The 27,332-nt window shown below is 48.2% G+C and overlaps 1 protein-coding gene across 4 annotated transcripts in view; it reads left to right on the forward strand.

The window, feature by feature from the left end:
- EPB41L4B (erythrocyte membrane protein band 4.1 like 4B) overlaps positions 1–27,332 on the forward strand; it is a 115,734-nt gene that overhangs the window by 74,135 nt on the left and 14,267 nt on the right. For 2 of the 4 annotated variants that reach the window (XM_079789681.1, XM_079789683.1), the window contains exons 16-22: positions 6,292–6,521; positions 9,249–9,367; positions 14,827–14,952; positions 15,779–15,846; positions 17,137–17,235; positions 22,469–22,670; positions 24,486–24,563. In XM_079789681.1, the coding sequence (XP_079645807.1) occupies positions 6,292–6,521; positions 9,249–9,367; positions 14,827–14,952; positions 15,779–15,846; positions 17,137–17,235; positions 22,469–22,670; positions 24,486–24,563 (922 nt within the window). The remainder of the gene's footprint in view (positions 1–6,291; positions 6,522–9,248; positions 9,368–14,826; positions 14,953–15,778; positions 15,847–17,136; positions 17,236–22,468; positions 22,671–24,485; positions 24,564–27,332) is intronic. The other 2 variants (XM_079789682.1, XM_079789684.1) reach the window with 1 other exon arrangement.

Raw genomic sequence — 27,332 nt, forward strand, 5'->3', positions numbered from 1 at the left:
GTACAATTGGGACTCAGAAGTTTAGGGAATTGAGACAAAGCGTCCGCTCGATTCCCAACCTGCCCCGACTTGGGACTTCACCTTATACAAAGCGGAGGAACCGGTTAGCTATTTGGAGACTAAGTAGAAAGTACTAATGGGAACTGCTGTGCTTTTAAACTATTTTTAGTGGTTAATACAGACAGTGGTAAAAAGTCAAGCAAAGACAGCTGGAAGTTACTTTTCCTCTCCACCCTCTTATTCCCTGGTTCCCTAGTTCTTCCCAGAGGCAGCCTTTCTTCTTGTCAGTCTAGAGCAATTCTGGGTAGAAAGCACATGTGCTTATTTAACCAATCCATATTGATGGGTGTCTAGGCTGCCTCGAGTCTCTAAAATTACGATTTTGCCGCCATCCCTGTACATTCTGTTTTATGCACTTGAACAAATCTGTCTGTAGACTAAATTCCCTACAGGTAGAGACTCGGGTCAAAAGGTTTGTGCATATTTAACTTGGATATTGTCTAATGAAATTTCCCTCCAAAGATATCCTCCCTGATTATGCCGCCCCCACCCCAGCGATTTGACAGGGAGGGCTTCTGGGACCGCGCAGCAAGCAAGCTCCCAGCCTTAGCTGACTTTCTGAACCTTCGTTAGTCTGATGGGTAAAAACCACAATGTCTGTGCTAATCGCATTTCTCTGTAAGCAAGGTTGTGCACCCCCTTCCTCTTCCTGAAGGCCATTGGTTGCTTGTTTTCTCTGAACTGTCTAGAACCCCTATCCTTGAGTCCTGCTCTTTCATAAAGATCAGGCTGATGAAGTGGAATTAATGATGTCATCTAAGCCTTTTTAACAGTGAAAAAAGGGAAGGCTGGGAAAAGTTGATATTCACCAGACGTTTTTCTTTTTGATTTCAGAGAGGAAGGGAGAGGGAGAGAGATATAGAAACATTAATGATGAGCCCTGGCTGGTTTTGCTCAGTAGATAGAGCATTGGCCTGCGGACTGAAGGGTCCCAGGTTCAATTCCAGCCAAGGGCACATGCCTGGGTTGTGGGCTTGATCCCCAGTAGGGGGTGTGCAGGAGGCAGCCAATAAATGATTCTCATCATTGATGTTCCTCTCCCTCTCCCTCTCCCTCTCCCTCTCCCTCTCCCTCTCCCTCTCCCTCTCCCTCTCCCTCTCCCTCTCCCTCTCCCTCTCCCTCTCCCTCTCCCTCTCCCTCTCCCTCTCCCTCTCCCTCTCCTTCTCCCTCTCTGAAAAAAAAAGAAAGAAAGAAAGAAACATCAGTGATGGGAGAGAATCATTGATTGGCTGCCTCCTGCACACCCCCTGCTGGGGACCACACCTGCAACCTAGGCATGTGCCCTTGACTGGAATTGAACCCAGGACCCTTCAGTCTGCAGGCCAACATTCTATCCCCTGAGCCAAACCAGCTAGGGCTACCAGACATTTTTCAAAAGCAGCTTTCCGGAAGTTTAGGTAACCATCAGTGGGTTACCAGGCCATGGAGATAGAATGTGGGCAGCATCAAGATAGCCAGGATGAAGGAATTGATTTCTAACATCCGTGATTCCTTTTCTTTTGGGAGCTCAGGCTTCTTAAATACCCACCTCGACATTGTGAATTTCCCTGGTGCATTTGACCAGGGAAGGACGAGTTTACTTTTAGGTACAATTAAAATTCTAATGTATCGGATATAAAAGCACAGCCACATCCCAAGACTCAGCAGTGGCATTATTGGAGGAAAGGCTGCAGAAGTTAAAACACCAGAAGGGCTGTCGTCTCGACAACCCACTAAAACGGGGGTTGGGATAATTAGAGGAACATCCCGTAGGCATGTTGTAAGAAACCCGCAGAAACCTACCTAATCATCCCCAACTGAATGGGAATGGCTTCGGCATCCGCTTTCTGCAGCTGAGACCTCCGGAGCAAGAGGTGTTGCTGTGCCTACGGCCCCACCAGCATCACCCGGGGCTGCATAATGGACCTTGTACCTATATTAAAGGCAATTAAACAAGCCCTTAAAATACGGCTTCAGAGGCTTGCAGGATGTTATAATAGAAGCTTCTGAAAAACCTACCAGAATTGGGGAGCAGAGAGGGAGCCTTTGAGGAGATTTTTAAGCATTCATGAAAACCAAAATAGATTATCCCTCTGGCTCACCTCAAAAACAATAACCCAGCGTTCAGCTCCCGCTCCTGCTCATACTGGTATGTTGTGCCATTAGAATGTCTGAAACCTGCTCTTAACGGAGCATACAATTTATGCATTGAACCTGAGCATCTTTCTGGAATGAAGGATACTTTCACTCATTTGGGTGAGTTAGGTCGTGTCTGCAGGGTGGAAGAAGGACACACTCATCTCGTGCCTGAGTCTGCCATAGCTCTTTCCAAATGCAAGGGATGATAAAGGGCTGGCTCTGGAAACATTATTTTACACACTAGTAGCTGCACTTGATGGAAATGATTACTTTTTTCTCCCTGTTCCTTGAGGCCTCCTATGATACCGTGTGGGGATGCATTTAAAGCAGTGGCTAGGGGCAAGTTAATGCTGTTAACTTGGAAAAAAGATCTTCATTTAAGGCACAGAGTGGGCACTGGGATGCAAAAACAAGAACCCCTCCCCCGCCCCCCAAAAACAATCTGTAATAAATCAAGAAGGGAAAGCACCGTTAGATTGATTGGAAGTGAATGCCGTAAAGGAAAACAACTATATCTGTGTCCGTATTTTTTTTCAAGGCAGAAAACAGCGTGAATAAAATCTTAGTCATAAGCCTCAGGGCAAAAAGGAACTCATAAAATATTTATTCTTTGGACTCGGAGGCTGAAATGGATCTGGAATGGTGAAAACCCTAGATCTCACCACGAACTTGGAGAGCCCTTCCTCGTGGCTTCTCGGTGCCTCACGCACAATTAGGAAGCCCCCGTGGAAATGAGCAAGAATGTTATCAAGGTAAAATGGATTTTCCAGCAGCAAGTGTTCAAGGCCTGTTAGCTGTTGACGGCCATTCATGGAAACCATTGGACAGCAGTTTCGCCAAAGGAAAACTCCGGACTCTGAGATGGAGGTGCACATCCTGCCTGGCTCACGGGACACTCAGTCACCACGGGACCATAAAGGCTCTCGTTGCTCCTTAAGATGTGGGACATTTTACTCTGCAGTTTTGCAAAGACTAGAATGTAACGGGAAGGAAACCTGGGGGATTGGTGAGCAAGGTGAAGCGTTTATGAGTAGACACTTGATAAATTAGCCAGGGAGAATTAAAATTGAATGCATGAGGACATTCATTCAATAAATGTGTACTCTGCATCTGCACTGTGCCAGCACCGTAACCGGCCCAGGAATCGACACTGAGAAGAGGCTCCAGGTAGCTGACTGACTAATCAAAAGGAGAGTTCCGCCGAAACCGGTTTGGCTCAGTGGATAGAGCATCGGCCTGCAGACTCAAGGGTCCCAGGTTCGATTCCGGTCAAGGGCATGTACCTTGGTTGCGGGCACATCCCCAGTAGTGGGTGTGCAAGAGGCAGCTGATCGATGTTTCTCTCTCATCGATGTTTCTAACTCTCTATCCCTCTCTCTTCCTCTCTGTAAAAAATCAATAAAATATATTTTAAAAAAAAAAGAAGAGTTCCCAGCCTGTAAGGATTCAGACATCACCTGTGTGAACACTAGACTTAGTGCCAAGTTGCGTGCTAGGAACATGTCTTCAAAGAAGTACAAATTGGAAAAATTCTCTTTTGCCAATTAGCAGTCTATATCAAGACATCTAAACCATGCCCTAAAAATGTAATTTTGACCTTTTCAGACAGGAGAAAAAAAAAATGAGGTAGGGCATCTTTCCTCTCTAGTTGCTCTTTAAAAAAAAATAAATAAATAGAACCACTAAGTTGCTGTAAGAAATCATCCCTAATTAATAGACCTAACATTTGTAATGTGTCATATTTCTAAGATGCTTACACAATTTTCTTCTCAAACGCATTATGGAAAAAGTACAGTTTCCAAATATACTTTCAACTTACTGCCGCTGAATTTAATAAGAGCTTGTAGCAATAGGTTGGTCTAATGGCCCATTCTGTTTAGTCTCCACTAAATAAAAATTGAAGTAAGTGACAGGTGTCCTGGAAACCATAACAAGCAAATGCACCTTGCCCTCGCTCTCAGCGGGACACGGCAGAGATCAAATTATTTCATTGAGCTGTAGTTCCTGGCATATAAATGCTTAATAAATGTTAGTCCAAATATGCAGTGTCTGGGGCCAGATAAGTGAAATGAGTCACCTCAGGTCACATAGCTAAGTGGCAGTAAAACCAAAGCTAAGTGCCAGCCAGCGTTCTCGTCACGTCATGATACTGCTGCTTCTGTCCACGTGGCAGTACAGTGCCTCTGAGCACCTGAGAGAGCACAGGCCTCTACAGTCAGGTCTCTTGGGTTCAAATCCCAGATCTGCCATTTACTAGCTGTGTGGCTTTAGGAAAGTCAACTAGTCTCTCTTCCTTTAAAAACAAAATCACCTGAGGACATGTTTATTGATTTTTTAGAGAGAGGAAGAGGGAGAGAGAGAGAGAGAGAGCCGGGGGGGGGGGGGGTGTCAGGGATTGACCCTGCAACCTAGCTATCCACCCTGACTGGGGATCGAACCTGCAACCTTTTGGTGCAGGGGATGATGCTCCAACCAACTGAGCCACCCAGCCAGGGATCTCCTTCCTTTCTGTTATCTGTAAAATAAGAAAACAATACCTGTCCCTTCTTCAAATGATTGTTGGGAGGTGAAGTGCATTAATAGGTGGCACAGTGCTGGGCACTCACAAAAGCTGAGCGTTGGGTGTTTTTCTCTGTGAGTGTTTGGAGAGCATGGTTACTGCGCTCGTGTTCCGTCCGGGGGACGGGGGTGGGTGCTGGCTGACACCACCTGCTGCAGAAACACGGTGTTTGCGCAGATTCTGCTGAGAGTCCCCGTTGGAGAGCCACAGTTCCAGGCGAATGGGCTGCAGTGTGGGCGAGTGGCGGTGCTGCCGAGCGTTTTCTCGCCCTTGGCGCACAGAACATGACGTATTTGTGTAGCTCCCGGGTAAGCAGGCGAGGCTGCTTGAGGCTCCAGGCTCCCTGGTTCTGTCCACTTGCCTGAGGACTGAAAGAATAGATGGTTCCACCCGCCTGCCACCCTTCTGAGGCCTGTCCATGGGGAGCAGCTCTACTGAGAACTTTGTCAGCGTCTCCCTGATGCTTTAGTTCTGCTGAGGCGTACGGAGTTGTCCCCACTTTGGGCTCAAAGTAACGAGGAGCCGGTTTGCCCCCAGCGGGCTCCTCTGGAAGGTGTTGGGAGCACGTGTGCTGCTGTGTGGGCTGTTCCTGCCTCCCGGGCCCCTGCTATGAAGCTGGCAGGTGCCGTGGGCAGGCAAAGGGTCACCCTGCACACAGTGAGTGTGCAGTAAACAATCCCAAGGAGATGCCAGCAATCGCCTCACCAACTTCATGTTCCCAGGGAGAAAACTGAAGCTCAGAGTGACTGTCCCTGGCTCCTCCCAAGACTGGGGTAGAACTAAGGTGGGAACCCAGGTGTTTCAACAACAATGTGTGCTTTTTGCTGCCTGCTTTGTTGCCTTGATGGGGAGGGTAGATATCATTGGAGAAGTGAGACTGGTCTGTGACTCCCACCAACCCAGATGCCAGAGTCACCCCTTCTTTCACCTTCTTCCACGCATGCACATGATGTGAGACTGTCCTGAGCAAGGCCTCCAGGAAGCAGCCAGGGTGGATCAGAGAGAGGAGAGGCGAGGAGGGCTGTTAGGAATCTGTGTTTGAGGCAGTCTAAGTGGGAGATGACATGGGCTTCAATCAGGCAATATTGGTAAGAAGCGAGAGGAGCCATTGGAATTAAAAGATGTCACAGCAGGAACATTAACAGGTGCTTTCTGCACGGAGAGGCTGATGGGGAGGAAGGGAGAGGGACTCCAAGACTTCTAGTTTGTCATTATGATTGTGTTATGCAACAGTTGACAATCTGTTTTTTGTCATTGCCTGTCATTTCTTCCTTCCTATTTAGGGAATATCTTTTTTAACAGAAATTATCTCATTTCAAAGTTAAGAATTTTGTTAAGGTTGAAGGTCTCCGATGCATACAAATTCCCACTTTCTGCTTTTCCTTGGAGAGCAACGTTGCCCTGCTGTCCTGTTCTACAATGACCCTGTGGATCTGTTTGTTGACCTGCTTTCTCTTGTTTTTTTCTCATGCTTTGAGAACTTCTTTTAAAGTACGCACAGGAACGTCAAGGCATTTTGCTTCTCTAAATACTGACTTTGACACCCTCCACAGCTACCCGCTCCCTTCCCCAGGGCTCAGCAGCTCGGACCGGCTACCCTTCGGCATCGAGGAGAACGGGGGCACGCCATTCACTACCAAAGCTTCGGGGAGGCACCACCACCACCACCACCACCAGCACCAGCACCAGCACCAGCACCACCCAAACTATGGCCTCTCGCTGACCCTGGAGAACAAGGAGGGGCCTTTGAGGTCCCCAAACTCCAGCAGTAAATCCCTTACAAGTGAGTAGGGGTCGGGGGCTGAGGTGGGGAGGTGGGAAGGAAGCTACAGGGCATGGCTGGCTTCCATACATCCTCAAAACAGACCCTGCAGGTGCAGCGTGGAACTGGTAACGTCAGCTCTGGGTTACTGGGTCTGGGCCTTGAGCAATTAGGTAGGAGCCACGTAGGGAGTATGAAACCATACTCCCAGGAAGCTGATTTCATTACAAGGTAACAATCCTCTCTCCTCCTGCTCATGCCTTAGCCCAGTGGTCGGCAAACTCATTAGTCAACAGAGCCAAATATCAACAGTACAACGATCAACATTTCTTTTGAGAGCCAAATTTTTTAAACTTAAACTTCTAACGCCACTTCTTCAAAATAGACTCGCCCAGGCCGTGGTATTTTGTGGAAGAGCCACACTCAAGGGGCCAAAGAGCTGCATGTGGCTCGCGAACCGCAGTTTGCCGACCACTGCCTTAGCCAATCTTTGTTTTCGCAGTCTCCAGCACTGGCTCAAAGCAACGGAAAGAGAAAGAGGGGAGTGAGGCAGCTAGAATCTCTGCTTTCCTAATTTCCGGAAAACACATTCTAGCCCCTTTCTGACATCTCTCTTCTGAGAGCACAGTGACCTCAGGCCCCAGGGAGAGAAGTTACGGAAATGGAGAGTAAGCCATTAGGAACATTTTTAGCAATTTAGCAGTGATTTTATTATCTGTTAAAGCTTTAAAAATGTGGGCTTGGATTCTGTATGTCTATTATTTTATTTTTCTAGAATTCACTTTTATTACATTTTATCTAAGAATTGGTCTGTGACATCCAGGGGGGAAGAACTGATTCTTTATCATATATGGTTGGAAAAAGCACTGAGGTAGAGTCAAGAGGCGGCAATTCCCAGGCTCACTATTGAGCCAGATCTCCTCTTGGATCCCCAATTTTCTCACCTGTGAAATGGGGTAGAGGGTGTCTACATGGATGGCCAAGGGACCTTCCAGCACTGACATTTTGGGAGTCTGTGAGCTGGTGAAAAGAAAAGCCATTGTGCCTTCACTCGTTGACCACAGGGAACAATTCCGGGGTGGCTAAGCCGGGAATGGGAACTCGTCATTCCCTTGGTGTTGAAGAATCAGAACTCTCTCCCATCATCACTATCCACATTGCCCTAGGCACGTGGTCGGCAAACTGTGGCTCGCGAGCCACATGCGGTTCTTTGGCCCCTTGAGTGTGGCTCTTCCACAAAATACCACGGCCTGGGCGAGTATATTTTGAAGAAGTGGTGTTAGAAGAAGTTTAAGTTTAAAAAAATTGGCTCTCAAAAGAAATTTCAATCGTTGTACTGTTGATATTTGGCTCTGTTGACCAATGAGTTTGCCGACCACTGCCCTAGGGCGAGGCCAGTGGTTCTCAACCTTTCTAATGCTGAGACCCTTTAACACAGTTCCTCATGTTGTGGTGACCCCCAACCATAAAATTATTTTCGTTGCTACTTCATAACTGTAATTTTGCTACTGTTATGAATCGTAATGTAAATATCTGTGTTTTCCGATGGTCTTAGGCGACCCTGCTAGCGGTTCTCAACCTGTGGTCGTGACCCACAGGTTGAGAACCGCTGCTGTATAGCCTAAGACCATCGGAAAACACAGATATTTACATTACGATTCATTCACAGTAGCAAAATTAGTTATTTTGCTACTGTTATGAATTACAGCCCCTTAAAGGGCGCCTCCTCTAGTGCGCTCTCCAGGTTGCAGCTGCCGAAGTGGGAGCTCTCACCAGGTAGCCCTGACCAAATGCCTAAGACCGTCCCATGGTTCCTCCCTGTCCTGCAGTAAAGCCCATACTTCTAAGCATGGCCACGCACAGACCTTCACAGCCTGGCCCTGCCGAGGTCTCCAGCCTTCCCTCCACTCACTGTGCTCTAGCCACTACTCTGCTCTCACCACGCATTGTGCTGTTTCCCAGCTCAGGTCTGTGCACCTGCTTTCCTCTGCCCTGGTGAACTCCTACACAGCCTTCAGGAACTAGCTCCAGTGTCGTCAGTGAAAGCATCTCTCACACCCCTCTCTGATTCCTGGCTTTGGAGTACCTTCTCTCTCACTCCTATAGCAATTAAAATAACCTTTTATTATTCTAGTTTGGAGTTGTCTGCACATGCGTCTGCCTCATTCCTCTCTCTATTCCAGCTCCCCAGATCTCAATGGCAAAGAATACTTGGCACAAGTTTTAGTATGTAATGAATATCAAATATTTAATGTCATGTGTTAATGGGTAAATACTAGCTAGTGGGAGGGGTGGTGGAACTAATCCAAAGTAGTAGAGAAATCGAAATCAATGAATTTGATTTTAGAATTATAACCTAGTTTTTAAGAGCACATCCATATATGCCTGTTGGCCTGAACACTAATCTTTCCAATTTGCATAGTGCTTTATCATTAATAAAGCATTTGTACATGAAGGACCTCATTTCATATTTATAACGATTTTGAAAGGTAAATAATTTTATTTTCAATGTAAAATGGCACAAAGGCTCGGAGAGGTCAAGTGATTCACCCAGGCCACTCAGCTCATAGATGAGGGAGTTAGGCCTTGAAACCTTGACCTTCGATGTTCTCACACTCCATCAACCAGTGTTCCAGGGATGCAAGCTGCCGGAGGAGGAGGCAGGCAGGGAAGGTGCTGGCAGTGGGGCTCTGGAAGCGTCTTTTACCATCGAGCTTTTCCTCATTCGTTCCCTTTTGTCTCTTATAGAACTGACTCCAGGAGCACCTGCCCTGTTCAGCGAGGCGGCCACGCATCTAAAGAAGCTGGAACTGGAAACTGTGAAGGCTCCTGGACCCTGGCCCGCTCTGCACATCAACATCAATAAGGTACCGAGGACCAGAACCAGGCCATGAGCGTGGGCCTGGGGCTCACGTCAAACCTCTGGTCATTACCCTGGCCTGCCTCCTAAACCCGGTGCCTTTGGCTTGGAGGGGTTCCTCCTCGGGCTTTCCTGATGTTTCTGCTCAGCGTGTCTGAGGAGTAAATATTCACCTACATTCTTTTTGGGTGATTTACTGAGTGAGGCATTGCCCTCAGTGCTGCGGCCAGCAGGCTATTAGTGGTCTCTCCCTCCTTCTAATGGAAGGATCCACAGGCGAAGGTCCGCTCTCTGCTCTTTCCATTTTTACCCCTCTCTATTAGTCTGCTCATGCTGCTATAACAAAACACCATAGACCAGGTGCCTTAAACAACAGACATTTATTTCTCACAGTTCTTGAGGCTGGGGAGTCCAAGATTAAGGCACTGGCTGATTTGTTTCCTGGTGAGGGCTCTCTTCCTGGTTTGCAGAAGGTCACCTTCTTGCTGTGTCCCCATTTGCCAGAAAAAAAATTATCTTTTTCTCTTCCTCTTCTTATAAAGCCACTCATCCCAACATGAAGTCCTCACCTCATGACCTCATCTAAATCTAATTACTTCCCAAATGACTAATCTCCAAATATCATCACATTGCGGGTCAGGGCTTCAACATATGAATTTTTTTGGGGGGGAAGGGAGGCACAGTTTTGCCCATGCCACTTCCTCTCTCCAACTGTGCCTGGCACATAGTAGATGATCAGTAACTATTTGCTGATGGAAGGAAGGGGAGGCTTGAAGGAGGGAGGGAGGGACAGGGCAGAAGCCAAGCTCTCTTTTGGTTAGATCTGTTCTTACCCAACTGCACAGCCTTGTAAAAATCTAATTTTATCTTAGAACTATAGACTGTCAGGGCTGGATTTGATCTATTATTTAGTTCAACCTTCTCAACATCAAACCAGAGGAGGGGAAATTACTTTCTCAAGGTCACACAGCAGGGGCTGAATCTATGCACCCCCAATGCCTGAGCCGTTGTCCTTTGTATTCCGATATGGTTCTTTATTTTCCTCCCCAGGTTTCTCAGTTTCAGTCCTTATGGCATTTGGGGCTGTTATTTCTTGGTTGAGAGGGGCTGTCCTGTGTATTGTAGGATGTTTGCAGAATTCCTGACCTTGACCCACCAGATGCCAGTACCACCCCCATTCAGGTGTTGAGACTAAATCGTCTCCGGACTTTGCCTAATACCCCTTGAAAGGTCAAATCTTTCCAATTTGCATAGTGCTTTATCATTAATAAATCGCCCCCAGTTGAGAGCTGCTTTTGTCAGAATGTTTTACTTTTTTAAAGTCCCCAAAGGAATAGTCTTCGTCACTCCTGGGTCATTTCTTCCACTCTCATGCTTAGCTTTGCTCTTTTATAAGAAGGAGTAATAAGAATTTGGAAGATCTGACTTGGGAAGCCCCCTTTTGCTGGTGAGCATGGGAAGGTTATACCTCCTGTCTGGGCTGTTCCTCCACCCTAGCCAGCCCTCCAGTCCACAGTAGACTTCAGAGCTTCTCAGAAGACTCTCACTCCCTTGCACTCCTCCTCCCCACCCCCACACGGGGCAGCCTGAAGTCCTTCTGTTCTTTAATGGGATCCCAACCTCAAGGCCCCCCCTCATTCACTTTTCTTTTTAAAAAAAATATATTTTTATTGATTTCAGAGAGGAAGGGAGAGGGAGAGAGAGAGAGAAGCATCAATGATGAGAGAGAATCATTGATCGGCTGCCTGACTGGGAACCAAACAGTGACCTCCTGGTTCATAGGTCAATGCTCAACGAGCTGGGCCACTTTTCTTTTGTACCACGCTCCCTGTTGGCCAGCTGGAAAGAATTCCTCCTGTGGGATGCCACTCATTCATTCAAGCAACAACTCTGTATTGAGCAGGCCCGTACCAGGTGCTGGGGAGTCGGTCCAATGCATCATGTGCCCTCTAGACTTGTCCTTCTCTGTCTCTTGGTTTTCATCTTTTCTGATGCACTATACACATTCAATGTTTTCACAGGGGTTTACCCAGAGTTTGACAGAATCCAAACATGTTTTGTGAGGAAGTATAGCATATAATATCGGGGAACTCAGAAGCAGTATGTAACTTGTCATCATATGAGTATTGGTGGGAAATGGACAACAATGGCTTGCTCTGGGTTAAGGCAAGCTGAGACAGCTCTGATTTATTAAGTTATTCCCTGAAGCTCAAACTATATATAATACCTCTCTTTTCTCTCCCACTTGAAGAAATACCTCAGTAAGCAGGCAGGCTAGCATGATGTCATATAACCTTGACTTTGTCCTATCACATAAGCAAAGTATATTATTACTTCACGCTATGATTCTTTATCATTAATAAAGCATTCCTTGCAACAGACCTTACAACTTAGGAAGTGGCATGGGCCAAATTGATACCACAATTGGGACCAGTGGCTTCGATGACTCTTAAAGTTTTTTCCAGCCTCAATGATCAAGAATCTACTGATTCTTCTAAGGTTTGGAGAAGTACCTGTTCTTGATTTAATGGTGAGAAGACATTTTCATTGCTCAGTTCCAAAGTAGTACCTAAGATTATCACAAAACGTTAAATCTCGTGAGATTTCAAATGTGTAAACAATTCGTGTCAATAATTTAAAAGTGCACCTGATCATTTCTTTATCTCCATTGCCATCCCCAAACAGATGGACCCTTTCTAATGATAAAGTCCAAGTGTCATTCCTGTGTATGTTTTGAAGTCTGTATTTCTATATCAAACAATAAATCATCTTTCCACAGTTCAAATTGAATGTAAAATACAAACTCTGATCATGCAGAAGAGAAAGCACAACATTCTCGGAGCCATCCTCCAGGCTGGGATATGGTCCTATGGCAATCCAGATGCTTATCTCCCCTGAAGACGCCTTTCATGCAAACATGTTCACATAGTGATACTCGAATTTTCCAAATTTTATATTGGCCTCCGCCTGAGTCAAATCAGAGCTGAACAGTAGCTCTTGCTTTGTCCAGATCAAACAGGAACAAGCCAGCTTGAATTTTATGTCTAAAAAGAATTACTAAATTCAAGGGGGGAAAAATCAATGCTGGATCCTCAGTCTTTTCTTATTTTAGCAGCATTCAATTTTTTTTTAAGTAGGTCTTCGGTCACGACTTTGAGTATAACTATGTCCCCTTAAGCAATTGTCAAAACCCTCAAATGGGCTTTGGACCCAATTTAATTTCTGTTTCCCAGCATATCATTCCTCCAAAGTAAATCCAATTTAAAAAGTAACTCTTTGCACACCAGTGAAGACACCATTCTGGCAGTAAACAATCTTAACAGGATTTAGAAACACAGGATGCATCATCCTAAAGGTGTACTGTAAATCTCATCTTTCAAAATACATAAGTAACTTCATTTGCTGTTTGGAAACTGCTAAGTCTCTTAGGATAATGATTCCAAATGAGTCAGTTTTCTTTATATCCAACTTGATGGCTTAAGATCATTCGTGTCTTCATGTCTGATGCTCTTTTTTAGTTATATTTTCTTTTCTGTCTAAAGAATCTGCCATGAGAGTGCCATTCATATCTTATTTTCTCATTTGATCCTCATAATAACCTTATGAAGAAAGAAACTGAGACTCAGAGAGGTTAAGGGGAGCCGGTGCGGTTGAGTGGTCAGGGCCCCAGCCTTGGGGTCACCTAATTCTGGGTGTGAATCTTTGCTCTTCTTGGAGCTTACTGTGTGACCTTGGGCAAGTGACTTACTTTCTTTTTTCTTCTCATCTATAAAATGGGGATAGTGATGGTATCTACCTCCACATGTGATGGTTAAATGAGAAAATGCACTAAGATGTTCAAAAGAAATGCTTGGTCAGTGCCTTGCCCATTATAAGCTCTTGGTAAATGTTATCTTTTTATTTTTGTTATCATCATCATCATCAGCAGCAGCAGCAGCTTTTGTTTATGGTTCTAGTAAGGGAAAAAGCTGAGATTCAAATCCAGGTCTTCTGTCTCTGCTTATCTTGCTGTTACGTGAGATTGCTGAGTTCTGCTTAGTCTACCAAATGCTCCTCTATGCATTTGGAGGTCCCACGGAGACACTCTTTCCTATGCCCTCTTTTCTTTACTAAATGATGTCAACCAGCCAGTTGCACAATAATTCCTCCGGGGATTTCATAATGTCCCATAGGACTTTTGAGTTAGTGAGTGAGATTAATTTTGGAACTTGCAGAATTTGTGGTCTTTAGAACATTTTGTTCTTGCCCTGGTCCATTGTGACTGACAGGCCACATTATGTCCTGATATCACTAAATCGACTTTTAGCAATCATATGCCCTTGTATCTTTCTTATTAAATATGTCTCTTCTAATAATAACTATATGTCATTATAATCTTCTTCAGCAGGTGTTTATTGAGCACATACTATGTGCTCAGTGGAATATGCAATGACCACAATAGGCATGGTTAACAATAAGATATGATTTCCCTGCATGTCATATGTATGCCATCCAAGATGATATACATAAGTATTTTTAATAGTTATATAACTATCATACTGTATATTATAATAAATATAATAGTCACCAAGCCTATGATCTCAGATATTATTGCTTAGGACACCTACTTAAACTAGGTGGTTCCAAGGTAATCCCATTTAACTGGATCATATGAATTGTAGGTGCATGTTGAGTTAGTTCATGGGAGATGGCAGACATAGTAAGTTATGGAAGAAGTCTGAGACACTCTACAGTGAGGTAGCATAGATACAAATTTCTCATTGTGAATCACGTTTTTCATCAAGATTTATTGAAAACGTACCAATGAATATTTTATACTCTTTCCTTTGGCCCAACGAGCCACAGAATTGAATCTTTATATGTAAGAGGTAGCAGTTATGGGGGAAATAGCACTGCACTAAGGTATAGGAAACTCGAAGCGTGAGTCCTGGACCTGCCTCCTGGTGTAGCTACAGGGCTCTCAAAGAACCTCCTCTCTTTGAACCTTCATCCCATCTTCTTCTTATTTTTAATTTTTATTTATTGGCTTGAGAGAGAGAGAGAGAGAAAGAGGACAAAGAGAGGGAGAGATGGTGGGGGGCGGGGAGATAGAGAGAAACATCTATTTTGTTCCACTTATTTGTGCATTCATTGGTTTCTCGTTGTACTCTAGGACCCTGTGTTGGTCATGGCCCTGCAGGGATCAAACCTGCAACCTTGGTGTATGGGGATGATGCTCTAACCAACTAAGCCACCGGCCAGGGCTCACCCTGTCTTCTGGCTCATGGGCTTCCCTAATGCATCCTCTCCCTACTTCACATTAGAATGAGAGCAAGGGCTTGTGAATTCTTTGCACAGAGTAAAAGCACTGGTTACAAATATAAGGATTTGGTAATACACGTCTTTATATGTTCAAGTCTGTGTTGTTCGCAATTATGATTAAAGGAAAGGTTGATATCCAATCTGTTGCATTTTGGCCCATCACAGGTTGAAGAAAAAAAAGTTTCTGAGAAGACTCTTCAGACCCCACTCTTGCCTTCCCCTGTGGCTGATCATGTGAAGTGTAACATTTTGAAAGCCCAGTTGGAGAATGCTTCCCGAGTGAGTGCCCAGGTGTGTGGAGCGCAAGTATTCCTTTGATTTCACACGATAGAAGGTCCTCCAGGCCCGAGAGAAGAATGAGGTACTCTAGGACCCTGTGTCGGTCATGGTCCAGCCAGGAGACAGGAGCCACACCTGTCATGTGCAGAGAGATTTCAATATAAGGAGTTATTAACTGGTGTACAGTTATTAATCAGGTAAGTGAATCGGCCAGCTCCGTAGGTGGTGATGGGTATGAGGCCCGCAGACAGCTGCATCTCCCATTGCCTTCCAGCGTGCGTTCAGCTGGCCTGGCTGTCTGGGGGGTGTCTTTCCTCCCCCACTGTTCTTGGTGGGCCTCACCAGAGAGAGGGGGACAAGGCTTCTATCAACATCATCTGACACAGTTCCTCCCCGGCTGTTATGTTTATGTGAAAGGACAGATTCCAAAATCCTTTATGAGCTGTTAAGTTATGAGCTGCGTGGTTATAGAGCTGATTGTTATTCCTGATCTAAAATGCGAGGTGGGGGTTCAACTGTGGGTTTGGCGTTTCCCACACCATCCCTTCCTCATTCAAGCATGAGCTGGTGCATAGCAGGTGCTCAATAAACAAGCATTGATTGCTTCTGAATGATGAAGTGTTAATCCCCATGATGGGGAATGACTCAAGAAGACATTGTTTTGTTGTTGTTAGCTTACATAAACACCAGAGAGTATTTGTTATTGACTGAGTACTTGATGAACTACCTCCTCGATCCACCTTCACATTTCTATAATCCTTTGAGTGTAGGAGACGTGAGAATAGGTTCGCATGCTGAGAGATTCAGTTTTGACTCACCTGCCTGTTTTCTTTCACAGGTTGGAAAAGAGGAATCAACGTTGGTAAATATCAATAAGAAATCCAGTCTTCAGGACACTAATGTAAGGTCTGTTGCTTCTCATTTGAATGGGGAAACAATATTCTCTGTATCATCAACATGATCCTGAAAACATTACTCATGAGGGTTTTGCTAATAAAATCAAAGAGGAAGAAGAAGACTGGGTGAATGTAAGCCTGGCTAGATAGGAAAAAAGAAAAAAGACTGGCTTACACAACTGCATTTGAGCCTCAAAAATGCTGCTTATCCCCAGTGTTAATATTGCTACCTGCGGTGCTAACAGAGAAATCACTTCGAGTTGCTTCTCAAGTGCAGAGATCTGACCTTGTCGTTCACCTGCTTATAGTCCCTTAAAGACTTCACTTTGCTCTCAGGGTGCGATCCAGACTCGACCACTACAAAAATGCCTGAGAGCTCTCTCCTAAAATTGCTGTTTTGAATGGGGCCTATTGGTTACCTGGCATATTTTATTGAGGAAAGGTAAAAGTGAAATGTAACTTTTACCATTTTTATATATGCATTTGAATTGAAATGTTTTACAGCAAGACTTAAAGGTATTTTGATTATGCATCTTTCACATCAATCACCCTACGGTTCTTTATCTTTAAATATATATATTCCGGGGTATGTTTAAAATAACATGGCTACAAGACTACTTGGAAGTAAGTAAAAATCAGTTATCCACAGGTATCTCTTTACTTATTTGACTAGTAAAAGCTGGTAATGCCTCAAACCCTGATATTGGGTGTGGGTGTCTTGGGCAGGGAAATTTTATGTGGTACCCCAATTACATTCAGTTCCTACTTGCTATATTTTCTTTCTTAGGATATTTTATGTTTTTTGTTTTTGGATTTTCTATGGCATTTTTTTAGCAATTATATTTAATTGGTAGAGTGGAGAGGAGAAAAAACAAATCTCTTAACTATTGTTTTTATTAAGTAAGGTATAAATGAACAGAAAGTAATCCCCCTACAGCCAAAACAAGGCCATCCACGTTTTTGTTGGGGTTGTTCTGTTTTGCTTTAGTTTGTTTATTTATTTCTTTTAACATTTTAGTTACATACCGTGCTCTACTAGTTTCAGGTGTGCAGCATAGTGATTTGACATTTATATACCCTATGAAGTGATCACCACGCTAGGTCTAGTAACCATCACTGCACAAAGTTACTATGATATTATTCACTCTGTTGCCTATGGTATGCATGGCATCCCCGTGACTTATTTTATAACTGGAAGTTTGTGCCTCTAAATCCCCCTCACCTTTTTCACACATCTCCCAACCCCCTCTTCTCTGGCAACCATGTTATTCTGTGTGTGGGTTGTTTTGTCTGTCTCTAGAAGTCCTATTCCTATACGTGTGGAAACGGCCCAGCCAGCAGTGGAAAAGCCGGAAATCAAGCCTCCCCGAGTGAGGAAGTTAACAAGGCAATACAGTTTGTGAGTTCTTACTGCAAGTTTTTCAGATATTACAACAAGGGTGATGCTAAATGTTCAGTCATGAATGCTTCTCAGCCCTTCACATCAGTCCCAAAGAGCCATCCCCAAAATACAGTTAATTTCCAATTTAGGTCATAGCAAGACCAGACCTTCCTCCCTGAAAACACTACAGAGTTGGCATCTATATTCATTATCAAATGCTGTGAACAAATTACTACAAAACTTAGTGGCTTTATTAAAACAAATCTGCCCGGCCAGTGTGGCCCAGTGGTTGAGTGTCGGCCTATGGACCAGGAGGTCAGGGTTCGATTCCCCGTCAGAGCACATGCCTGGGTTTTGGGCTCGATCCCCAGTAGGAGGCATGCAGGAGGCAGTCGATCGATGATTCTCTCTCATCACTGATGCTTCTATCTCTTTCTCCCTCTCACTTCCGCTCTGAAATCAATAAAAATATATTTAAAAAACAAAACAACAATAACAAACAATCTGCATTTATTGTCTCCCAGTTTCTGTGAGTTGGGAGGCTAGCCAGGGTTTCGCTGAGTCTCCTGGGTCAGGGTCTCTCACAGGCTTTTCGAGGTACCATGGGGAAGAACGAAAATTTTGTCTTTGATCATTCTCATCTGGGACTCACAGTTTATTAGAGGGAATGGCAGATCACAAATAATTGCGATCCAAAGAAGACCGGTAAATGTAGTAAGGGTGGCGATGGTATTTGTAATAGTAGCTGTACTGACCACAGTGGCATTTTTCATTTCTTGACCTTGGCTGTGGCACCAGGCCTGGTCAGTGAGCTGCAGGCGGGGGGTCTTTGGTTACAATGGAGAGCTTGTGAGGCGCCGGAATTAGAAAGGATCCTGGTGGAGCCCTGGTTAGTTTACTGCTGGAAGCTCTTGGGGAAGTTAGTCTATGAACCTCTCTTGCTTCATCTGTGAAATGGGTGAGATAACACCTACCTCTGAGGAATTTTGTGAGGGTTGTTAACATGATTTAATGTGGGTAACCCTCCTAGCCAGTGACCTGGCCATCGCATAAATTAGTCCCCGTTCCTTTCTTCTCAAGGACCTGAAAGCTTCTGAGAAAAAGTCAAGTTTAAGGGGACCTACCCCAAGTGCACAGCCTAGGACAGGGAGTAACCCGATCCAGCTCTCAACCAGCTGTCTCAGGCCTGCCACCTTGTGGAAAGGAGAAGGAGGAGGGCAGACGCATCCCACCTCATTATCCCTTAATAGAAACTTCTGGGCAGTATGAGCAGCTGTATTTCCTACGAAAGCCCAAACGAGTAAGACTCAGATAATTAACAGCCGGAATGCTCTCTGAGGGACAAATTAAAGCTTGAAAAATCTGCTCCCCTGAGGATAAGGCTGGCAGGATTAGCCTGGCCTTTTACATTTTGAAATTTAAAATGTTGCTGTCAGCCACTGGGGATGTGTAATCATGTTGGAAACAATGACTGATACGTGGCCTGGAAGAAGAGAATTTAACCAATTCACCAATTTGCCTTCTTTAAAGCTAGCATGTTTAGAAAGTGACAAACTGCTTTATCTTCTCCAGAAATATAACTTAACTGTTTCTTTAAACATAGTGTGAAAGTTTTTAAAAATTCAAGCAAGACAGGAAAGTCCAAAAAGAGAAGTAACCAATTCCCTAGAATCAGTCCATCAAAAATAAGCAATGTTCCCATTTGATGACTTACTTTAGACATTTCTCAATGCGTACATCGTGTCAAAATAGGAAAAAATCATTTAGAAGAAAATAGTGGTGCACATAAAATTTTACTTATTAAAGTGTTGTTTCTTGAATTTAACACGAATTTACCTTGAAGCTGGGGTAAAACTGAAAGACTTGATGAACTTTAGATACATGTTTCTTTTCTAAGTTAAGACAAAAGGTTATTTTTTAAAATTAAGAATGTTGGGTCTTTTTTCATTTTAGGCAGTTTCCATTGACTTCCTGCTCTGAAAGATGAGCTGTTTTTTAAATGGCTTTTTATGTAAAACTAAATAATAGCTATGCTTTTCAGGTTACAATTTTTCTAATGAGATAATAAGAAGTTTTAATCCCGCTCTTCCGCTTAACTAGCTGTGTGACCTTGGGCAAGTAATTTCAATCATAATACAGGGTGGTTGTGAAAATTAAATGAGCTAATGATGTAACTGATCTGACTTAGTTCATCAGCACGAATCCAAACTCATGGTGTCGTTAAGTTTCCCACTTAATTGTTCAAACCCTACCTGTCCTTCCTTTTTCATAATGAGTCCTAAGTCCTCCTCCTAAGGCTTCTCCATTCACAGAATGACCTCAGATCCCAGAGCCCTCCTCAGTCTGTCCTACCCACACCGCATGTCCCATGGCCACGTTTCCCACGAGGCCCACCGCTGTGATGAGGCCCTCATGCGGGACCCTACACGGGCCACACTGGTGCCCACTGGTCATGGGTCTTGTATCTACCCTCTTTCGCTCAGCCATCATTTCTTTCTTTAAAAATTTTTTTTTATTTTATTTTAGAGAGAGAGGAAAGGAGAGGAATCTTACCTTATAATAGAGAAACATGCAAATTGACCGCACCTCCGCTATGCCCACGATTGGGCCGGCAGGAGGCTGGGGGCGGGACTCCGGGTGGCATATCCGCGGTTGAGAAGTTCAAGATGGCGGTGCCAAGTGGCCGGGCCCATGCCGCCGCTCCCGGGGGTGCCTGGGGCGATCGGCACCCCGGGGGGGGGGGGCGTGGCCGGGCCCATCGGCACCCCAGGGGGGCGTGGCCGGACCCATGCCGCCGCTCCCGGGGGTGTCTGAAGCGATCGGCACCCCGGGGGGCATGGCCGGGGCCCATCGGCACCCGGGGGGCGTGGCCGGGCCCATGCCAATGCTCCCCGGGGTGCCTGGGGTGATCGGCACCCCGGGGGGGCGTGGCTGGGCCCTCCCGCTCCTCCCGGGGGTCCCGGGGGCGGCCACCAGGGGGGGCGTGGCCCGGCCCCTCCTGCCCCTCCCGGGGATCCGGGGGTCGATCGGTCACCTGGGGGGCGTGGCCCGGCCCCTCCCGGGGGTCCCAGGGGGCGATTGGCCACCTGTGGGGGCGTGGCCGGGCCCATCCCGCCCCTCCCGCCACTCACGGGGGTCCCGGGGGTCGATCGGCCACCTGGGGGGGCTTGGCCGTGCCATCCCTCCCCTCCCGCCGCTCCCGGGGGTCCCAGGGGCCGAGGCTTTCCGGGCCTTGGGCACCAGCGGGGAGCCTGCACCGATCGCAGGAAACCACTGGGGGTCGGCTCCTGTGATCGGTAGCAGGGACGCTGGGTGCGGCGAGCCCAAGGCCAGGAAAGCCTGGGGCGGAGGCTTTCCCGGCCTTGGACACCAGTGGGCAGCCTGCATGGATCGCAGGAAACCGCTGGGGGTCGGCTCCTGCGATCCTTAGCAAGGATGTTGGGTGCCGCCCGGGGCCAAGCCCCGACCCTGAAAAAGGCAGAAGGCGGTGGCCACAGCCAAGGCCTGGGTCCCTGGTGCCAGCAGAAAACTGGTGCAGGCAGCCAGGTGAATGAAGGTCTATTGCACGAATCTTCGTGCAAACGGGCTACTAGTAGAGAAATAGAAACAGAGAGAATGCTGCCTCCTGCACACCCCCCACCAGGGGTTGGGGGGACTGAGCCTGCAACCTGGGTATATGCCCTGACCAGGAATTTAATCAGAGACCTCCTGGTTCATGGGTGGATGCTCAACCACTGAGCCACACCGGCCAGGCTCAGCCATCATTTCTAAAACACAACCTTATGGCTGGGTGGCTCCAGAAGTGCCACATGGAGAGCCTTAGGGGAAGTCTGTCAGGGTCCCCAAGACTACTGTCACCTTTGATGACTCGCTGGAGGAGTCACAGAATCCAGAAAAGCTGTTCTACTCAAAGTGAGGATCGATTAGAGTGAGAGGATGCAGATTAAAACAGCAAAGGGAAAAGGTGCATCGTGTGGAGTGCTGCCAGTCCAGGCACAAGCTGCCAGGCGTCCTCTCCAGAGGAGTCCCCTGGGCAGTGCTGAATTCTCCCAGCAACAGCGTGTGACACACGCGCGAAGTACTGCCAACCAGAGCTCGCTCCAGACTTGGCGTCCAGAGTTTGTATTGGGGGTCACGCATGTGACTGACCTTAGCTACCCAGTCTCCAGCCCCCCAGAGGTCAAATCGATACAGTGTGACCCCAAGCCCCAGGCATTCATACAAACACAGGCATTCGCCATAAATCACATTGATAGCAGGAACCACCTCGCATGGCTTAAGATGTCAGGTACACAGAGATCCTCTGATGAGGCAGGATCTTCCAACGGCCCAGAGGTTCCCCCGGGGCTTGCCAGTGGCCGGTGGTTCATTTGGAATGGGCAGGGTTTGTTGTGATTACCCCAGGCCCGCCGAGTTAGCCATTTACTGCTCAGGCAGCAGTCTGATTGGCATTAGGCATTTGGGGCCTTGTGTTAATTTCTCTACGTTTGAGAAAATATTGTCCATACTAAGAACGGGGGATGGATGCTGCTGCTCTGATCCCGTGCCGGGAGGATCGGACCTGAAGGTCTTCCAGCCCAGACCTTCCCCATAAGTCCAAGCCCTGGGGAGACCCCAGCGGGGCTGCAGGGAGAAAGCAGTGGGGCGTTGTTCAGTGGGTACCGTTACTGCTGGGGCTGATGAAAGAGGTCAGGGCATAGATAGTGGTGATGATTACACAGCATTGTCAATGTATTTATGCCACTGAATTGCACACTTACAAATAGATAAAATAATATTATGTTATGTATACTCTTTCCTTAGAACATTTATTTGAATCCCTCAGCAAGTGACAGAAAATCCAGCCCAAATTAGCTTTGGCAAAAATGTCAGTGTAGCCCTAACTGGTTTGGCTCAGTGGATAGAGCGTCGGCCTGTGGACTGAAAGGTCCCAGGTTCGATTCTGGTCAAGGGCATGTACCTGGGTTGTGGGCACATCCCCAGTAGGGGGTGTGCAGGAGGCAGCTGATTGATGTTTCTAACTCTCTATCCCTCTCCCTTCCTCTCTGTAAAAAATCAATAAAATATATATATATTTTTTAAATGTCAGTGTACTGGGTCCTGTAAGCGGGGCCTCTGGTAGAAGGGGACCTCTGTTTAGGGGTTCCCCCCCACCCCCACCCAGGCATCCTCGCCCCCCGCTCCCCCCGCCCTTCCTCTCCCCCCACAGCCTGCTTCTTATTGTAATGAGCAGAGCTTCATGTGCTTTTAGCAACCGCAGTGATGAAGACGACCTCCCTCCAGAGCTGGCCGAGGCCGTCGGCGTGACCACCACCACCACCACCACCACCACCACGGCCGCCGCCGCCATGCAGGTCTCAGCACCACTGGCGTCCCCCAAGGTCCACAAAGTCAGCTCGCCTCAGAATTCAGAAAGCAAGAGCCCGCTGTCCCCAGGGGCCACAGGGGCCAAGGTACGGGGCCGGGGGGCGATGGGGGGGAAGCAAGCTGCGCTTGCTGGGGAGTCGGTAGAAATGAGGTGTGTGGCATCCGTGTGCTTTCCATTTTGCATCACCAGCTCTTGTAAAAGCGTTGCCCTTGTAAAACAGCCTGACCACCAAAGCATGTGCTTTCCTATAACTGTCCCCAAGAGATGGGCTGTGAGAGACGGGTAGTATACTATAAACCATGTGCGCCGTACTTTAAGGGAAAGTAAATAAGAGATTTTTGAAGGCAATTTTGAATTCAGAATATCATCGCCACACAGAGCATTCATTGGAAAGACAGAACGCAAGAAACGGGCTTTCCTCCCACAGTGGGAAATTGGGAGGAGTAACATGTAGCCGTATCCCCATCCCAGGCCTGATGTCGGATAGCCTGTGCAAATAGCGCCACAGAGGGAAATGGTTTTCCATTCGATAGTTTGAAACTTCAGGGAGTTGCCAGCGATGCAAATGGTCCGGGACAAAGGCCGCACACAACCTTTGTCTTGGTTTCCTTTGAGTGACCCTCAGCTGTGGTCACTTCGGCCTCTGGTCCAAATACGGTCGAACCTATCGCTCCCCAAGCAGATGCGGAGCCAGAGGTGGCCTGGCCCGGGGCCCCTCTGAGGAGCGGTGTGTGCACGGGGTGGGGGCCTGAAGGCAAGACCAGAGCCCCGGGCTCCGGCCGCCGGAAACGAGCTGTCACTCTGCAGCCCTGGTTTCTCCGAGCCTCGGTTCCCGCCTCCTGAAAATGGGAATCATCTCGGCCACCCTGCCCGGCCCCTGGGCTAGCTTCGGGTCCAGTGGAGGTCAAAGTGCAAACTGGGTGCCGAGGGCCTCCGCAGCATCGAGGTCACGACTCCTGGTAACATCTCGGTCCCAAGGTCCAGGCCCACGTCCTGTGTGGCCCACACCAGTCTCTCTCTGGGCCCCTGACCAGGGTCTCTGGGGTCCTTCCGCCTTCCTCCACGGGAGCCTGGCTGGACCCCTCAGCCAGGGACCGCCCGGGCCACAGCTCTGCTTTTCTGTAGCTCCCCTCCTGGCATCTCCACTTGGGGTCTCCTCTGCTGTGTGGAGTCCCTCGTGCTGCGTTGCCTGAGGGTGGGCACAGGGGCCTGTGGTGTATCCCACTCCCTGGTTGAAACCAAGTGAAAACATTTGCCAAACAGAAAGGAGTTCCGTGGGGACGCGGACGACATCCTAGCGGAGGCCACAGGCCCCCTCTCCTGGCGGTCTCTGACCTGAGGGTCCTGCTTGTGCCCAGTTGATGGGGCTTATTATTTCCCCCCCACACCCCCCACAAAGGGCCCCAAGGTCCCCCATGCGGCTGGGACCCCAGGACAAGAGAAGAAAAATGTTTTCTCCGGGAATGAACATGATGCACTGTAAGAATCTTCCTCGTTATCGTGCAGAGGAACTCGGCTCCTGAGGCCGGGCCCTCTGGGTCCAGGATGGGGTCTTTGCTCTGTCTGTATACAGCCCACCCCCCCCCGCCCCCCGCCCCGAATGCCAGTCGGAGAGCGCTCAGAGCCTTTCAGAAACATCGCAGCTTCAGAATCAAAGGCGTTACCCAGCCCGCACCTGCTGCTGCTCATCAAGGTTTCAGAGAGAAATCAGGGCTCCGTCCTAACATTGTGTTCACGGCCGAGCGAGAGAATGGGGTGGGGGTTGGCATGATCATGAGGTCAGTATTAGACGGGGAGGTGAGGGGCGCGGGGGGGGGGGGGGAACCTCTGTGCTGTCGGGTGCAATCCCGCTGTCCGTCCCACGCTGTCACTAACCGAGATGTTTTTGTCGCCTCCGCAGAGCCCCTCTGACCGAGGAGGTGCCTTTACCTTGGAGCCCGGCGACCTCCTGATGGATTTCACGGAAGCCACTCCTCTGGTAAACCTCCCCTTTTGCTAGAACCAGAGAAGCCGCAGTCTGTAGAGACACCTGGGCAGGGGGACAGATGGACAGCGGTGGGCATCGCCGTGGGGACGGCTCTTCCGGGTGCCGCTCTCAGCCTGGAGGCCTGGGGGGTCCGCTTTCTTTGGGGGTTCAGGCGCCACGGGTCCCTCCCAGAGTCTGTGCGGGAGGGCCGTGCTCCCTCTCCTCTGGAGATGGCCGCAGGGGTCCCGCCCCCACCCGCCTGCTGCTTCCCCAGCATTGGGGCTCCTTGGTGCTTGGCTTCCTGGCTTCCTGGGCTGCGCCCCGCATGCCCACCCCTGGGGCATCACCTGCCGCTTAAACAACACGCGCTGGTCTGCAGCACCTGCCCCAGCCCTCACCTGGCTTTCCAGGCGCCTCGTGCCTCCCTGCCATCCTCCATCCGCTGCACTGGGTCTCCCCTCAGGGAGGGCGGCCCTCAGGGGACACGTGCAGGCCGGAGAGCACCGAACCGGAGTCCGGCAGGCCGGACCTGGCTCCAACCTCTGCTCCCTCCTTAAGAGCCTTGCCATTGGACAGCCGCTGCCTCATCTGTCAAATAAGAATGTCATCGTTTGCCCTGAGTGTTAGAAGGATGGAGAGAGAGGCGGGGGGTGGGGAGGGAAAGAGAGAAATATTCAAGAATGCAAAGCACTATAAGTATGTGTAAGATATTACTATTAATATTATTGGAGGATGCGTCTTTGGCTCAGTGTAATATCCGGGTGTACTTGAGCATCAGTCACGGTCCTCACATTTGGAAAGTGAGTCAAAATGTGAGGCAAATTAAAAACCGTCTCCTGAGAGCTCACTGTGCTCGGCCACGCGGAGGCTCGGGGTGGACAGGGCAGCCAGAGGTTGGAGGGCAGTCAGGTGGATAAAGGGCCAAGGTGGACAGGGCAGCCAGGTACAGGATGCGCAGGGAGAAGCCAGAAGGGGGAGTCACTCGGGTCTGGCTCGCTGGAGGGGGGTTTGGTGGATCGGAGGGATTTCTGGAAGGCTTTCAAATGGGGCCCGATGCTGTCCAGGCTTTAGGGATGAGCACCAGTCCTGCCTCCGCTGGCCCAAGGCAATCATTTGTGATTTATACAATTTTCCCTCTCACCTGGAGATGGGTACCATCTCAGAGCTTAGAGTCAGCAGCTTTGGATAAACCACCGAGAACGGCCGGTTCTAGGAACCGTCAGAGTTATTCCCCGTGTGCAAGTGAATGCAACCAAGTTAGTCCTGGTCTCTTTGTTAGAAAAATTGCCAAGCGAGGGTAACACTCAGAAACAGAGCGCCTTCATCATCCCTTTACACAGTTGGGGAAACTGAGCCCCCGCGTGGGGTAATCACACAGGGACTGAGATGGCGCGGGAACCCAAGTGCCCCGACTCTTCCTCGAATGCTCTTTGCATCAGACTGGGCCGCATCCGGCGCCTTCTTTAGGGAACTTGCCGCCTGGGAGAAGAGCCTGGGAGAAGGGCTGTGTGTAAAGCACTCCGCAGACTGGGGAAGTTCGCCAAAGGGCCTGGAGAGAAGGGCGGCGAGTGAGGTGACTGGGCCTGGTGCTACATCAGTATCCCATGAGTACACCGGTTATGTCCTGGCGGGCCTCGGTGGCAAGCTGAGGACATCCAGCCTAGGCAGAGGGCAGCACCCCGCAAAGGACCAGGGGAGCCCTAAGGTACAGTCTGAAAGCCTGTGGAGCAAAAGGGGAGAAAGCAGCGTTCCTAGGCTTCACGGGATCAGGGTTTTCAAGTGTGAGTAGGAGTTTGCCACCTGGAGAAAGTAGACCAAAGCATTCTATGCAGGGGACACATCATGAACAGAATACTGAGTCTTTATTAAAAAGGCCTGATACATCTGAGAACTAGGATTCGTTTATTATATATATATATATATATATATATATATATATATATATATATATGTATGTATGTATTTTATATATATATATATTTGTTTATTTTTATATATATATTCGTTTAATATATATATATCATAGCTTTGATAGGAGTCATGGGATTCAATTAAGACCGTGTTATGGATCCAGCTTGTAGACTGACTTGCCCATCTTTTCTTTGAATATAAGACAGAGGTTAGAAAGGAAGCAGCGTCAGGCAGGGACCCAGAGGTTCCATGGTATGAGCTGCAAATGTCTAACAAGTGACTGACCAGACTCTGACTGTACCCCTCCAGCAGCAGGGAGCTCATTCCTTCTCCCCAGGACACCCTGCGGGCATCTCTGGGGGCTCTCAGCTCTGAAGCCGGGGCCGGGGTGCTGGACTGCCCGGGCACAGGCCGGCTGAGATCCTTGTGCTGCACCGAGACCGGGCTGCCGCTTCCCATGAAGTTTGCAGTGAATACGTGCTCTCGGGGTGAAGCATCCTTTGCCTTGCTTGCGTGGATCTGTTGCGTGGATGTGAGGCGTGAGAGCACGTCCACACAGCAGGCAGCTGGAGGGCTGGTATTTTGGCGGGAGCCCACCCCATTTGGGCTTTCCTCAGCATCATTGGCTTTGCTCTTACTTCGCCCTAGAGTCCTGTCTTCCGTGGGTACCTAAGGGTTCCTGAGAGGAAGAGGGACTCTGGCAGCTGGCTTCTCCCTCTGTCTGGTCCTCTGCCCTCCATCTCCTCCATCTGCTCCTCCCAGTGTCATAGCAATGCCAGCAGCAGCCCTCTCTGCCCTCATTATCAGGGTGATGGGGGATCATGTTGTCTGTGACTTGAGACAGCAGAGGAGAGATTGGGCTGAAGGCCT

This window comes from Cnephaeus nilssonii, assembly GCF_951640355.1.
Source record: "Cnephaeus nilssonii genome assembly, chromosome: 14".
NCBI lineage: Eukaryota > Metazoa > Chordata > Mammalia > Chiroptera > Vespertilionidae > Cnephaeus > Cnephaeus nilssonii.